Source organism: Anomalospiza imberbis, chromosome 7 (assembly GCF_031753505.1).
Source record: "Anomalospiza imberbis isolate Cuckoo-Finch-1a 21T00152 chromosome 7, ASM3175350v1, whole genome shotgun sequence".
NCBI lineage: Eukaryota > Metazoa > Chordata > Aves > Passeriformes > Viduidae > Anomalospiza > Anomalospiza imberbis.
The window spans coordinates 6,157,689-6,174,279 of record NC_089687.1 but is presented as its reverse complement, the minus strand read 5'-3'; the positions used below and the strand labels follow the sequence as shown (position 1 = coordinate 6,174,279).

General features: G+C 43.1%; 1 protein-coding gene and 1 long non-coding RNA gene across 6 annotated transcripts in view; one reads left to right on the top strand and one right to left on the bottom strand.

The window, feature by feature from the left end:
- THSD7B (thrombospondin type 1 domain containing 7B) overlaps positions 1-16,591 on the top strand; it is a 378,906-nt gene that overhangs the window by 186,512 nt on the left and 175,803 nt on the right. For all 5 annotated transcript variants that reach the window (XM_068195171.1, XM_068195173.1, XM_068195169.1 and 2 more), the window contains exons 4-6: positions 1,534-2,329; positions 9,840-10,094; positions 16,109-16,278. In XM_068195171.1, the coding sequence (XP_068051272.1) occupies positions 1,534-2,329; positions 9,840-10,094; positions 16,109-16,278 (1,221 nt within the window). The remainder of the gene's footprint in view (positions 1-1,533; positions 2,330-9,839; positions 10,095-16,108; positions 16,279-16,591) is intronic.
- Positions 5,294-7,063, bottom strand: LOC137476828 (uncharacterized). The gene is made up of 3 exons (XR_011000639.1): positions 6,970-7,063; positions 6,620-6,718; positions 5,294-6,040 (listed from the first exon to the last, which is right to left on the bottom strand). It is a non-coding gene; the product is annotated as an uncharacterized lncRNA (long non-coding RNA).

The following is a 16,591-nucleotide window of genomic DNA, read 5'->3' as shown; positions in this document are numbered from 1 at the left end:
GGAGGATCAACTCCTCTATTCACAGAGAAAGAACAATGGGATTGCCAATGAAACCACCATTGCCTGAACAAAATACCTGGGATTATAATTGCAGCTGTTATGGGACTGGTTTTGGTTTTTGTGTGTTTTTGAACATCTAACTGATTCCGGTAGTTTTAAAATCAATTTAAAAAAAAATTGACTGCAGTAGCATTGCTTAATATAAATTGACTTATTTGTTGCAAGTTCATTTTCTGCCTTGAAAAAATAGAAACGATTGGGCAGTTGCAGTGTATTTTCAGGCAAGAATTACATATGCAACGTTTGTACTGAACAAAATGGCTCTTTTATGAGGTATTGGAAAGTTTTTAAACAGGAATGAGATAACACCCCCTTGAGATGATCATCACATCCCTTTAATAGTTAAGATTCGGCCTGAGTGCTTTTCTCTACCTTTGCTCTTCAGTTTGCCAGCAATTTTGTACTTTATAGCCCTCAGTACTTTTTTTGATTTGGTGGATTTTTATTGAATAATATTTTCACAGACAAATTGTTCTATTTATCCTTGTCTGATTGCTTTCACTTGTAAATCCTCAAGTAAGATTCATACAATTACGTATGTCTGTTCGTGTGCTCCAGAACTGAAAATTACATTGCTGGGTTTTATTTTGGTTTAATTTCTCCTTCTGAATGATGGCTTTGCCACTTCTCACAGTGCCACGTGCTGCAAGTGGAAACGATTTACTCAGTGTACCTTGAGGGTGATTATTTTCATGTATTTATCCTCACTGTTTTATGCCTTTGGATGATGACTCTGCTGCTTCCCAGTGCAGTTTATTCTGTTGACTAATTGCTCTATTAAGACTGTTTTCCTCTTATCTAACTTGACTTTCTTTTCCTATTAGATGATTGTTCTTTTATGATCATTTTTATATTAATTTGTACAAATGAAATTAAATATTCATTTGGGATGAATTTTACTGCTGCAGAAATTAAAGGCTTGCCTTTAATTTGAAGCACTGTGAGGCATTTTCTATTTTCCCCAAATTTCTCCGAGCGATTCAGTGATGTGAGTACACTGGGAGAAGCGACTCGCAGCCTTCAGGAAGCATTTAACCAATTTTAGGGACCAGCTGGTAGTTATTTGCTTTTTAATACATTGGATATGGCTTATATTTTATATATGATTTTTATTTTTTAACATGGGCAGATAGCGATAGGAGAAGGGGGACATATTTAAATTGAGAGAGGCAAGATTTAGGTGAGAAGTTAGGAAGAAATGCTTTAATCAGAGGGTGCTGAGGCCCTGGCACAGAGTGCCCAGAGCAGCTGTGGCTGCCCCATCCCTGGAAGTGCCCAGGGCCAGGTTGGGGTTTGGGGCATCGGGGGTAGGGGAAGGTGTCTGTGCCCAGGGCAGGGGGCTGGAATGAGAAGGGAAGGAGCATGGCCCCTTCCAGCCCAGACGGTTGTGGGCTGATGGCTCAGAGGTGGGTGGTGTGCCGCGCTCAGGACAGCTCCGCAGCGCTGCGCCTCTCACCGGCCCCTCTCTTGCAGGTCACTGGGGCCGCTGCATCGGGGACTGCGGCTCGGGGGGCCTTCGCAGCCGGGCCGTCTGGTGCACCCACGCCGAGGGCTGGACCACGTTCCACGCCAACTGCGACCAGCAGGACAAACCCGAGAGCCAGCGGAGGTGCTTTAAAGTCTGCGACTGGCACCTGGAGCTGTTCGAGTGGGAGGTTTCGGGATGGGACAGGTGTGGGCTCGTCTCGGCTGCGGGCGCTGAGGCCGGAGCCCAGCTTTGTGTCACGGCTCAGCACGGGCTGCAGCGCCGCAGCGTCCGCTGCCTGCAGAAGCTGAACAGGACCGTGGTGTCCAGCGAGATCTGTGAGTATTTCGCCCCTCAGCCGCCGGCCGAGCAGGCCTGCCTGGTGCCCTGCCCGCGGGACTGCGTCGTGTCCCAGTTCTCGGGCTGGTCCCCGTGCGGCACGGGCTGCGCCCGGAGCCTGCAGCACCGCACACGGGCCGTCATCGCCCCTCCGCTCTACGGCGGTGCCCCGTGCCCCAACCTGACGGAATCCAGAGCCTGCCGAGCTCCTGCCTGTCCCCTCGGGGAGGAGCAGCACACCTACAGCCTCCGCCTGGGCCCGTGGGGCGAATGCCGGCTGCCCCATCCTAGAGACGTGGAGCTGCCGGGGAGGACGATGCTGGACTTGGGGTCGGACTCTGGAGAGCGAAGCACGTCCGGACTTGCCGGCTCTCATCCCCACCACCGTGCCGGGGAGGTGGAGATCGGTTACCAGAGCAGGCAGGCCTGGTGTGTGAGGAGCGATGGAAAGCACGCGGCGCTCAGGTAAGGCCGATTCCGGCTCCGTGCCGTCCCCGCTGGATTTGTGTGATGGAGCGCTGGCTCTGCCTGGCAGCACCACAGTGAATGAGTGCGTCCTTGAGTTTTAAATGGAATTTTTTTATGTTTTCTTTATGAACCTTTTCTTGATTTAATTCCTTTCTAGCATATGTTGAAGATTTTGCATTCTTCTACGATTTGCGACTGCTTAAATTCTCTTTATATTTTTTAATCATTCTCTTCTGGGTCTCTTTTTGCTGTTGTTGTTTTGACGAAATGGAATTATATATCACTTTGTGCAGTTCTGGGCCCTGGCTGTGGGAGAGGGAGGATCCATTCTCAGTCATGTACTGCATATATTTGGTATAAGAGGCTAAGATTGCATCAGCTTAAACTCCTTCATTCTTATGAATCGGTACAGTCTGAAAATAAGTCTGAAAAGTTTGGCCTTGTGAATATGCTAGAAGCAATATTTTGGAAAGAAATCAGTGAGTAAACCTGGGATTGTCATCCTTATTGAGGAACCTTCCTGTCTGGGTGTAACTCTTGGGTGCTGGTACAGGATAGGTGACTGGCACTCCCATCTTTGTTGAGGTTGTTGATTTCTGTCCTTATCTAATGTTTTATCTAATTATTTATCTTTGTCTATATAGGTTGCTTAGCTGTAATTCGAATGTGAAGGTTACAGTAATGTGCAGCAAATAATAGCAATACTTATTCTTTCTATTTCTCACATATAAATTTAAGCTGAGCTCTGCTGTTTGGATTTGGATAGGTGCCGATAGCTACAGATGACTGATAAATTGACTTCTGAGAAAGCCAGAATTTCTGGAGATCTTACCGTGTTCTGTTTTTCAAGGAAATGGGAAGTTTTTGAAGAATCCTGGCCTTGAATTTTGCAGAAATCAATCTGCTTCTCAGTAATCCGTAGCTCCTGGTGCCTGCACAAACTCAAATGACAGAGAGAAGGGGTTATTTTATATCCAGTTCTCTACCCCTGTTAATTTCTGCAGTGTTTTTGCACACACACTGAGGTGAAAATATGAATTCTGACCTTTTTTCTTACCCACTCCTATTACACCCATAGCCAAGTATGGAGTATTTTTTTATCAGTTGGAAAAAAGTCAGGCTTTGTGAAATGTTCCAGCAGCTTCTAACATCTTGACTTCATTACTTGTCTCTTATTATGTGCTGATTCTAAATATACAGATTTTATGCTCATGTAGCTGCTTGACTTTAATGGAGTCACTTGTGCTTCATTCCACAGTGTGACCAGCAGCAGGTTTATGTCTGTTAACACTTGTTAGCTTTCTCCTGCCTCTTGTATTTTATCAGAGGCTCTGGGATGGGGATCCTGATTTTGTTAAAATTTCACTTACTCTGCCCTCACACACTCACTGCTATATTTGCTCTAATAATGGAAATGGAAACTTTCTATGAATGTTTTATTTTCTGTGTTATACATTGAATTTCTGGATGACAGTGCAGAGGGTGCTGGGAGCTTTAGTTTTAGTGACTGTCCCTGATCGAGCTGTCTTTTTCCTTGTTCCTTTCTGGGCTTTTTGCTGATCTAGCCCTCTTTTTGGGAGTGTACAGCTCCATTAGCCACCTCCTGGCAGTCTTTTTCTGCTGAGCTTGTGTCTCAGATTTACTGCAGAGCTGGGCCTGACCCATCCTTTACTCTTACTCTAAATGCAAGAGCAAAGCCCATTGATTGGGTAGAGGAGAAAAGGTCATGTCATGTTACAGCATCCAGACACTCACACACTTTTCCTTTCTCCTTTCAGACCTAAAATTAAAAGCTAAAAATCCAGCCCAAAATCCAACCAGTGTTTACTTCCAGGGCTGGAGTGTCACAGATATCAAATACTCCTGACAATGACTCCCTTTAAGCATCCCCTGGTGGTGTCCTCCTCGTTTTGTTGTGCAGCAGATTTGCTGCCATTCTTCTGAAGAGCGGGCCGATCTTACAGATGTTGCTTTACAGCAGCGATGGTATTTTGGCTACTGATAAAGAAGAGTAAATGCATTTGCATAACCCCGTAGTGGGGACTGGCAGGCAGCCAAGTGTCTGCTGTAAGCCAGGAAAGAAGTGCCTTATTTGTGCTCCTATATTTTCCTGGCTGATGTTTCCCATTTCTAACGCTGCTAAGCAAGCACCACTGTAAATTAAACTTCTGGAAAACTGAGGCCAGGGAAAGGAATATCCCAGGATGTGCTTTAACAGTGGGCTCTGAGCTGCTGGTCTGCCAGGGCTTTGCCTTCCACCACTGCCCAGTCCTTGCAGGTAGCAGGAGTGGTCAGCTAACCACCACCATGGGCCACCAGAGGAGAGGGGCTACGCCCTCATCCTGCCTCCTAATTTATAATGAAACGGCAAATTTATTACCAAGGTTGTTTAATTTACTGGTGTCTAATTGCAGGGCTGTAAATAGGAATTACTTGGAGAGGAGCAGAAGCATGTGGAAGACTGGACATGCTGTCTCAGGGAAACAGAGCTGGGGATGTTTTTGATAAAATATCTTTTCAGTCTGGAGGTTCAGCATTTCTCAAAAGGGAAGGAAAAGGGACAAAGGAAGAGGAAAGGAAGAGACAGACCTTTTTGAAAACACCTTAAATGACAACAATTGAACAGCCAAACATCAGTAGGCTTCGAGACAGGTCTGCTTTTGCTCAGAAACGATTTTGGTGTAGAAACGTTGCATTCATGAAAATAAAAGGAGTAACATCAAAATAGAATGATGCTATGGGTCTGGTTTGAACCTTTTAAAGACTTTATTTAAAAAGTTGGAATTTTTTTCATACTATTTCAGATAGAATTCAGGTTTCAGTTTAGTTCAGAAAAATGTTATAGTTTTGCCCTAAGCCTTACATCCAGTAACAGATTTAAACATGAGCACTTCCATGCATTAAAAAAAAAAACGACTCTGAAAAAGATGCAAGAAACGAATGTGAAAAATAATGCTGCTGTTTTTGCTTTCCTGTCTTGTCACAGTTGTAAAAATCTGCAGAATAATGAGACAAAGGCACTTGAGTTACTTCCTTTTTTTTTTTTTAATAAGAGGTTGTTTAGGTTAGAAACTAAATTGCAGTATAGTAAAATAAATGTGCGTAGTTAGACATTGAAATTCTAAATAAATTTAACCTGATTTTCTAACCTGATGTGTGTGCTCAACTAAGCCTATTGAGAAGTTAAAGTCAGGAGCAAACAGTTATAAAGCATTTTTTTATTATTATTATCTGGATTAGGAGTCTTTTATGTACATATTTCTTAAACTCTTCATTCTATGTGTAAGGTGACAACAGTGATATAATAGATTTGGATTTGGGTTTCTGTTTACTTTACTTTGTAAGTGAAAATTCAGGTCAAACTCAGTCAAGGGACAATCCACCTGTCAAGGTGGAGGTGGAGCAGCATTCAACTCTTTTGTTTGCCTCTGTAATTTAAATTTCCATTATCCATTTCCTAGTGGACTGTGCTTAACCACTTTGCTGTTGTATGTTTTTAGGAAAAAAAAAATTGCAGTTTCAGTGTTGACATTGTTCTGTTCTCTAGATGAATACAAAATTCTGCAGTCTGGAGGTGAAAATGCTGTGCTGTAAGATGCTATCTGATGGTTGTGATTCCGATCTGGGAGAGGAATTCTATGTTCACATTCCTCATGGCAGATGTAGGAATCAAGCCTCAGTGCTCAGGCTTGAAAACAAATCCCTGAGCTGTTGGAGAAGAAGGATATTTTATTTCCTAATATTATTTTCAAAAGTTTTGTCTCTCATTTCTTTTGCTTTTATTTAAAAGCACAAGAAACGAAGGAGCAGTGATGGCTTTTTTCGTTTCCATGAGTAACATTTTAGAGGCCAGGCAAGGAATAGGCTGCTCAGGGGATGGTCCAAAAGGTGTGTGGATGTGGCACTTGGGGATATGGTTCAGTGGTGGAGCTGGCAGTGCTGGGTTGATAGTTGGACTTGATGATCTTAGAGATCTTTTCCAACCCTAATGATTCTGAGGTTTGATGGTTTTAAAAGTGGTGTCCAATAATAACTGTTTTTTCTCCAGTTCCCAAACTGTGCTGGGAGGCAGCTGTCTCTGTAGCCCCAAGATCTCAGAGTCTGCCAAGGTAGTGCAAATGGAAGCCAGCACTTATTTTTAATTAAAACAGAGGATCTGGTGCATTAAGTTCTGGAGACACCAAAACTTTGACATCTTTACTGGTGTTTGTTTTGGTTATAGGTCTCCCAGTTCTCTTTCCCTTAGGTCAGTTGTATGGCAGGCAAATATTCCCTATCTTCACCCACCTGGTGCAGAAGGTGCTGATGTTTCTTTTGCCAAAGAAATCTCTGCTGCACAGATTGAATGTATGGTATCCAAAACAGCCCTGGCAGCTCTTGAAGACCCTAAAAATACATTAGCAATTCTCAGAAGTGTGCCTGTTAACATTGTTTGCCAATTTCTAAGGGAAATGAGTGTCTTGATGCTGTTAGAAACATGGCAAGACTGTCCATTATGAGATGTTAATATTATTGGCCAAGTGTGAAGAGCAGGTAGTTTGAATTCCAGCAGCCTGTAGGGCTGGGTCTTTGATTACAGAATAGGAGACACTGCTGAAGAAGAGAAAAAATGGAAATGGGTTGTTAACTTAGCTCACTTCAGGATTATCTTGCTCTGCAGCACGTGGGTTTGAACATGAGTTCCCTGGTCAGGCATGAGACTTCCCAGGAGCCTTCCTAAGGTGCTGGAGGAGAGCCTGGCTCTGGACATGGTACCCTGTCCTCCTGGTGCTGCCTCTGTGTCAGCAGCGTGGTGACAGCTTCTTAGTGTGCCCAGTTACAGATGATCCTTTCAGTGTGAAAGGTTTAACAAGAACTGCCTGTCTCATCCTGTAATGTAAGGAAATGCATTCACCTGTGCTTCTGAATGCCTTGCTGCAGTTGGGAAGGGAAAGCAGGGGTGACTCCTGTGCTGTGCCCAACCCAATTTACTGGTGCACGGCTCCTGGGTGGTGTTGCTTTTTCCAGCTGATGGACCTGTTCCCACTCATTCCCACGTTGGGGATATGATGGCTCTGTGACTGCAGGGCATATAGCACAGGCACCCAGCTGTTGGAAAATGTGCTGTTTTTGGTGAAATGCTTTTTGTCCAGAGCAGGAAGGTGGTGGAATTCAGCTCAGGGCTGCACAGTTTCTGTGTCTCGTGGGGGGTGTGTGTGGCTGGAGGTGGAGGAGATCAGCGGTGCTGCTCTGTGGGCAGCAGCCTGAAGTGACACGACCACAGGAATGTGGAGATGCACAGTCAGGGTGGTACCCAGGGCTGCTTTCCCTCCTCCTCTGCTGTTCTGCTCCAGGACTCTGGGAGTGTGAAACAGATGTGAGTAGGTTTCCTTCCTAGTGTTTTGTGTTTTTTTAATAAATGGTTTATTGCCCTTGAGCACACAAGAGGCTCAGAGGGCACTGTGCCACTCGAGCGAGCTGTGCTCTGTGCTGCTGCTGTCTGCTCACTAATGGATCCATCCTGTGCCACAGACACTGCAGCGTGGGCTGGGAAACAATTCCTGGGCTTTTACAGTGTCAATCCAAGCATGTAACACAAAAAAAAGCATCAGTTGTGTAAGTACTCTACTGTATCACCGTTACCAGATCGACCCCCAAGTAGAAGATCTAACTTGAGACATGAATATGTGGAAAATCAGTTTAAAACGAGGGCTGATACAGTACCTCCTGTCCCTAAGACCTTGTTCTTGTCCCTGCTGGTATGAACACAGCCACAGCAGCACAAATCTGTGTCTGGTTTGCAGCCTCAGATCAGCGAGTGTCTGGGCTTTATCTGTATTAGATCGTCCTAAATACATCTGTGACATGAAAGGCTGTGTCTGAATTTCATGCAAAAGAGTGTTTTTACATTTGTCTTTGTGTTGCTCGGTGTCACAATTAATTTGACTTGGAGGCTCTGAGTGAGTAGGTACAAGTTAATTAATTTTCTTTCTGTTCAGCAGTTGCTTGTAATTCTCCCTCAAAAGCCTACTTGAACAGGATGGAAATTGCCAGCTCCATGTCTCGTTCACCTTGAGGTCAACAAAGTTAGCATCTTGCCTTTTATAGAAGGAGCAGTGGGGGAGATTTTCAGGGAAAGGAACATCTATTCAGCCTCTGGCAAAGGCTTTTGCCAGTGCAAGGGTGATTTCTGGGCAGGGATGGCTTTCCCAGCCAGAGGGTTGGCAAAAGTTTGGAGAATCCATAATTTAAACAAACCTCAGTAAATTCATCCTGAGTTTTATTCTGGGTGAAGAAATTGAGTTGTTATAGGTTTTTTTTGGTTTACTTTGAAGTTCAAATAGAAGCCACTAAATGCTCTGTTTTGCTGGTGATCGAGGGTCTAATCAAAATTGATGTGTTTCAATGGGAATATTCCTGTTGACCTATGTGAAAAGGGGACCAATTTCTAGACTGAAGAAGGGAGCGAATGCCCTTTATCTTCTCTACTCCCACCATGAGGCTGCCCAGCAATCCTGACATGATTGCCCCAGTCAGTTTGCTTTAGAGGGAGGTAGGTTGGCCAAACTGCTGTAAGGAATAGCAGGAGAGATAATGGCTGCTTCCCTGGCAGCAGCTCTAGATTTCACACCTTTCAAGTGTACCTGTGTTTGCTCCTTACAGCTGGCAAAAGCTTTGACCACAAGCAGCTGGAGGCTGGAGAAGAAAAATTAGAGTTGACACTGAGTTCATCAGGTGTGGTCTTAATTTCTGAGGTCAGTTTGCATTGTCCATGTAACACTATACAGAAGTCAAAATGTGTTGTAGCTTTGGGACTCTTCAAAATGTTATTCTGGGACTTTGTATCTTGATACCAAATCTCATCATTTGGTAGCTCTTAGAATTTGGTTTCCCATTGTGTTTGGCCTAGGGTGCCTTGATGTGTTACAGAATGAATGAGATCATGTCCTGATGTCAGCTGCTGTTACTGAGTCCCAAAATCCAGCGATGGTTGCAGCATTTCTGAGCCTCTGGTTGTTTGGCAGGTTGGAAAACCCTCTGACATTGTTTGACAGCACATGTTTGATAACAGCCTCATGGAACTGAGACCTTTCTTATTAGTGTGGGATTAACTGTTTTTTAAAAGAGCAGAGTTGTTCAGCAGGATGGATGGATGGATGGAGGACATTTAGTCCTGTGTGTGGGATGTTAGAATGGTTACCTGTGGCAGTATTTCTCTTGGGCTTAGATTTTGTTTTCCATACAGGACAAACCATGGAGTTCTAGCTACACAGGAGCAAATATAATGCCTTGTCCATCTGTTTTGACTTGAGATAAATGAGATACAATATTTACAAAGTACTCAGCATGCAAGTTTGCACCCAGAGCTCGTTGGAAATGTGTTATGTGCCCTGCATTAGAACTTCTCTCATTCCTGTTACACTGGTGTTGATGTAGATCTTCTGACAGAATGACCATGGATTTCTTCTTGAAAAAGAAGTCCATTAAGCAAGACCTCCTCAGCTGTTGTACTGTGTTCTTACCGCAGCCTCTGCCTGCAAGACCCCGTGACCCCCGTGACCTCCAGGTCCTGTGTCATCCCCAAGGACTGCACCACGTCGGAGTGGTCCCCGTGGAGCCCCTGCTCGCGCAGCTGTGGCTGGGGCAGCCTGGCCGCGGGGCTGCGCAGCCGCCGCCGCCGCGTGCGGAGCGTGGCCGTGGGCGCCGGGAAGCCGTGCCCGGAGCTGGAGGAGAGGGAAGCGTGCAGTGGAGGAGGGAAGGCACTGCTGCAGCCCTGCCCCAGGTATGGCCAGAGCTTCTTCTCCCCGAGGTTTTGGAGGTAAAGAAGCCCCTGCAGATCCTCCCTGCTTGGTTTGTGCATGGAGAGGGTTGCAAGTGGTGCTTTCTCTGTGTCTGAGAGAGCATCGATTTGGTCATCGTTAGCTGTGATTATTGGTATTATTTATTGTTACTAATACTCTTTTAATTATTGCTATTTTCAGTATTCCCATTACAATAGTTACAGTTATATGTAGAAATAAATTTGAATTACACCCACTACAGTTTACATTTTCATATTTTAAAAACTGAGAGCAGTTGCTCTGGTTGTCTGAAATGGCTTTTGTCCTCTTGCTGTTTCAGAGAATTTCATCAGCTGTCCAGAGACTGGGCAGGTCTCCATGGCTGAGCTTTTATTGGCTTTGAAATTTTAATTTTTACATAAGATTTAATGATTTGTCTTCATCTCCCTGTAAAAAAATCCCAATCTAGCTTGAGAAAGATGGGAACTGCTCGGAGGTAATAGATTGGACTTTTCTCAGCTTCCCTCTGTGTGCTTCTTGAAATGGGAAACTTTGCAGTCCCTGAGAGCTTGCTTGGTTTGTGGTGTGAAGGAGAGGATCTCACCTTTCTGGTCTAAGCCTGTGCCATTATGCTTGGTCAGGCTAACAGAGGAGCCTGATAGTGTGCTTTGCAAAGAAAATAAAATATTGCTTGATTTTTCATGTGACATGTTCCGAGATTGACTGTAAAATGCTTTGGGATTGATAGAATTTTATATGCATGCAGAAAAATCTCCCTGTCTGTGAATGAGTGTGTTTAATAGGAGAGCTGTTCAGTGCTCAAGTCATGAGTTTCTGGGGCTTTTGCCAGATACTGCCAAAACCTTCTATAAAGCCTTTGTAAGATACATTTCTTAGGAAGGCATCACCTGTAAAAGTGTCTCTGTATCACTGGGCTCATTCAAAATCAAATGCTGATCATTTTTATGCACCCTGCTAGCAGAGGAGAGGAAGTATAAAAAAAATATTCTGTTGCCTGATTACATCCTACGGAAAGGCTCTTACAGAGTGATTTTTGCTCCTGCCCAAGTGCACATCAATTTCAAAGACAATAGATTAACACATTGTCTTGCTGATTTTGTACAGGAGCGTGGGTGCAGGTGACACCTGATTGGGGGAGACTGGCTGGAAGTTAATCAGGGAGTGAACAGACGTGGGTCTGTCCCTGGTTTCTCACTTCCTCTTTTTGACATTGCACTGTATTGAAGGGCAAACGGTTGTGTAGAGCCAGGAGAGCACAAAAGGTGAGAACCTGCAAACCACTGATAATTTTTGTAGGTGCCTCTCTCTCTGTAGAAAAAGATCTGTTCTTTCAGTGCATTGCTGCTATTCCCAGGTTTTCATGAGCCTGTGAACTCTGAAACCTTACCCATCCTGTTATGCCTCCCTACCTGAGGCAACACCTCCAGGGCAGTATCTGCATGAGTGAGGATGAACTCTAATGTGCTACCTCAGAAAAATAACATTAAGCTTGCAGGTTAATAGAGCCACTTAGCTGAAAATATTAAAAAGTACAGCTCTGGTATTTAGTTAATTGTTATTTCTAGGGGTGTAATATCTCAAAATGCAGGTGGTAGGCTATGACCTTCTCACACTGTGCAGAAGAATTTTATAGCAGTGCCTGGTTACTAGACTTTGATTGATTCACTCAGTATAAAGAAACAAGCAAGAATGAAAATCCATAATATTGCAGTATGTGCTGTGTGTCTACTGGATGTAAGGCTGTGGGGACCAGGATTTTGTATTAATGAACAGAAGTAAAAAATGTATGTTATTTAGGTTTCAGCAGCTGGTAAAGGTTGCTATTGGTCCATATTTCAGTTTCCAGCCTGGTGATTTAGTGTTGGTACTTGGGAATTGGTGACTGAGCTACTGGAATAGCTCATATTGGAAAGCTGTAGCTTTCCAGACATAGAGAGATGTAGTGTTAATCCTTGTGAAATAATACAAGAAACCTTAAATGCTCCTGTTCTTCTTATGTGACCACATTCTATTTGTAAGGTAATACCTAGAAAGATTATGCTTTTTTCCTCCTTAAATATATGCCACTTCATCTGTAGTTTGCTGAGGCTTACCAAACAATTATCTTTTCTTTCTACCCCTTAAATGAAGATGGTGAATTTAAGGAGCTTTGGTAGCAGAAATAAAAGAGGCTCTCCTTCATTTGTCTGGTCTCAACACAAACCACTCCTTCTTTTGTTCTGTATGCCTAATCAGATTAATTTTTAAATCCTTTAAGGTGAGACTCCTGGTTACTTTCCAAGTTCCTAGAAATCTCTTTTTTTTAGGTTGATTTGGAAACAAGTAGTCTTTCCTTTAGCTTTAGTTTTAGGGCAAGAATTTTCCAAAGCATGCTTCAGCCACAGCAAAGAAAATGGGCTGGGACATAGACCAGAACAAGTTACTGAGCAAAAGGAATGGGATTAGGAAGAAATTAATATTATATTTAGAAGAATATTAGGAAGAAATTCTTCATTGTAAGGGTAGTCAGTTGATGGCACAGCTTGCCCAGCAAAGTTGTGGCTGCTCCAACCCTAGAAGTGTCCAAGGCCATGTTGGATGGGGCTTGGAGCAACCTAAGATAGTGAAAGGTGTCTGTGCCCTTGGCAGGGGGTTGAAATGAGAAGATCTTCAAGGTCCCTTCCAGCCCAAACCAATCTGTGATTTTACGATTTTCTAGAGGCTGTTTTTTAATGCAGGGGCAGAGAGCACCCCATGGCTGCATGAAGGTACATAGTGTGGCCTTCATCCACTGACAAAAAAACCAACAGCTTAAGAGATAGCACTTGCAGAGTTGTACTCCACAGAGAGAGGTGGGTGAAGTTATATTCCAGTCTCCTGAAAGGATCCAAAGATGACAAAAATACTTTAGACCTCAGAACTACTCAGTTAAATATAACCTCTATGCCCATGGTAAAGCTACAAGTTAAAGGTCCCATCACAGGTAGGTGGCACAGGTGTAAATTTGCTATTAAATGGGAAGGGCTTTTAGTTTTATGACTGAAGTTTGCAATAACATCTATAATCAATAGTCTAAATGCAAGAAAGTAAAACACTTTAACTGCATGTAAGACTCCAGAGCTTTGCGCTTTGTTTTACCTTTGGTGATTTGTTCTGAAAGGATTAAGTGCTTAAAAAGCTTAAACACATAGGAGGTGATTCTACTTTCTTTTATTGTGATATAAATTTGGGATAGTTCAATTAAAGTGAATGGGTATATACAGGTATAAAACTTGTGTAAACACTAAGAGCATAAGTCCTGTAGACTAGAGAGACCAGGAGGTTACTATAAATCGGAAAGATATTGAGCCCTTGTTTATTTCATAACTGTCACCGAGTCATGAGTATTAAAACAATGTATTGTATCTTTTTTATCCTTGATGGGTTGCTTTCATGTTCACTGGGAATAGATAGATTTTCCAGAATTATGATTATGTCTTCATATCATTCATTTTGGTTGTGGTTGCTACGTTACAAGACAGGGATATAGCAAAAACTCTCTGCTTTGTTGGAAATTCAAAGCTTTTCAGGAGTTAAATGATGGAAAATGGGAATATTTTAAGACTTGATTTTTGTTAAAAAGGCTTATTGCTGAGATACAGGTGTGATGGTATCACTTTGTAAATGAGGTTTATTATGCCCAAATTAAAGATAAGGCATTAGTGTGAAGTAGTAAAGACTGGAGAGGAAGTGCAGTGAGCTGTGCTAGAAGGCTCTGGAGTTACACTCCAGCCCTTTGACCTCCTGGTGGGCTTGTTAATGGCTATGGGAATGTGTCCCTTTTTATGCCTGGAGGCCAGGATTTGTTTTGGAGCACTGGACAGCTGAGGACATGGGCAGGTAAGAGCAGACAGGGCTGAGGCTTGGAGCTGGTGCCAGCGGTGCTCTGGAGAGCTGTCCTTGCACATGCTCACACAAGTTACTCTGGGAGAATATATAAAGGGATTTTTTTTCTGTTTAATTCAAGAGCTGATGAAGTTTAATTATCTCTCTGAGCTCAGATTTAGTTATTTTGCATAATTTTAATCACCGATGGCCTAATTTTCATAGGTGTTAATTCCTGCAGCTCACACTGAATAGGAGAAGCAGATGCTCACACCCCTGGAAATGAGTCTTTAGGATCTAGAGTTCACAGCTGACTCCTAAGGCAGATATTGATAATGAATTTTACCTTAGTCAATTTTTATTTTAAGAAATACTTCCTCAAAACAACTATTTCCATGGCTGTGGAAAGATGCGTGTGTTCTATATTTAAGATTTTAATTTCAAAAGTAGATCTGAAAAGCACAGAGTTATGAAGGCATATGGAGGAGGAATCCTCTTCACCCAGTGTTTGATGAAGGACACTTTTCATTGCCTTTATGGCTGCACTTAACACTGCAGGTCCAAGAAATGGGATTAAGAATTCCCAAAAGGAAGTAAAGAGTTATATGTTGAGGGAGTTAGGTATTTGATGCTTGTCATGTGAAAAGTGTGCTCTTTATTATTTTCTTTGGGGGTAATGAACCCTGTGTGTGTATCCAGATTTGCACAAGATGCTGTGAGTTATTTAAGAGAGCATGACAGCTCATCTGAACAGTACCTGTGAATGCAAGTAATTGGCAGTATTCACAAATATTTTTCGTGAATACATTACAAAATTCGAGGCTAATAAAAAAAATCATTCACAAAAAAATCATTCACAAAATAAGTTAAGAGAACATGTGTGCTCCAACTAGTGTGTTTATTTTTCATATGGTTTTGAGATGCAGGTTTGCTTGCCATAGCTGTCAGGAGTAGATACTGTGGAGAATAAACAGAATTATGATGTGGAAGGCTTTTTGTGCAGAGACACCCCACTGTGTTTGAGTTTACAGTGATCAGTCAGCAGTTAAGGAACATATGTAGTTGTAACTGTGGATCTGCTGTAAAAGGAGAGAGCATTTGTCTTGAGAATAAAGGAAGGAAATTATTTTACGTAGTTTACATTACACAAAACCCAAAGATTCTGTGGTAAAAACAACCCAGGAAATTTGGACGAGTGGAGGCATAAAGCAGCACAAGTGTGAACAGATTGGTTATAAAAACAGTATTGCCTAAGATTTGTGTTTGGGAAGCTCAGGACGATTTTGGGCTCTTATTTACTCCCCTCAGACTGTGACCTGTGAATCAAAGTGAACTCTGCCTGTGGAAACATTTGTGTTAGAAATATACTCTACATTTTCAGTCACGATGGGGAAATAAATTCTGCTTTCCATGGATATACAGCTCTGTTTTCTCTGTTGTTTTAGTAAGTTCTTCCTGGCATTTAAGCTGGTACACACCAACAACTGTTGTCTGTACATTCACCTGCCTGTGTCCCAAAACATTATAATTCCTTGAAAACCTTTAATGCTTTTTACTAGGTGTGAATGGAACATACAATGAAAGGTTTTTTTGTCTCGAGCTTGCTGTGTATCACAACTTGTGGAAAATGGAATTAACTGAGATGCTTTCTCCAATCCCTTGAAGGAACTGGCAGGACCTTGGGCACTTAGAAAGTGGAAAAGCTGCAAGTGCTTGGAGCTCCATCGAAATATGCAGGATTTCAGCTGCTAGGGGCATTTCAGAGTGAGGTGTTCAGCTCTTGGCAGAGAGGGGTGGTTTAGTGCTTTGAGACACATGTTTGAAAACTACTGTTCACACTTAATCAAACCTCTTAATCTTCGCTCATTTTTGACACTGTGCTCAAAGGTGCTGTCAGGGTGATTTAGTGCTTCAGAACGCTTTGGAGATTGGTGCTCTGTCAAAAGTTTTACACAAGTGCTCCAGACAAATAGCACCTATTTAACCTATGTAAATTTACCACTCAAAATGTTTCCAAACATTCCCTGTTTTGGATGGGAAAGTGCTGCTATAAAGATTAAACCAATTGTATTTTGTCATCTAATGAAGTACCTCTCCCTTACCTGTAGTCTTTCAAAAACTCATTTTACCTGTTCTCTTTCTATTCCCAAAGGTTTGCCTGGAAGACCTCGGAATGGAAAGCTTGCCAAGTGTCTCTGCTCCTTGACCAACAGGACCCTCACCACCAGAAGCAGGCAGGGCTCTGTGGAGGTGGGATCCAAACCCGGGTGGTCTACTGTGCCCAGATCGTCGTGGAACTGGGGACGCACCGGCCGAAGGAGGGTGCGTGTGGAGGGTCGCTCTGAAGTGCTGGCCTGAGTGGACCTGAGCAGGAGAAACAGGAAGAAAGAAATAGATAATGTGGGGTCATTGGTAGCCTTTGGCTTGCTGATGCCCTCCTTGTATCCAAGCTCACACAGGGAGGTGCTGCTCGGCACCAGAGGAAGCCCTGAGGAGCTGCCAGGAGCCACAACCTCGTGGGATGAATTGCTGCCTGTTCTGTTGTTCATTTCATTGAGAGAGTTACAAAGGATGAAGGAACTAAATTATGCTTGGAGTTGACTCTTCTTCCTCTGTCATATATCAGGAAACCCAG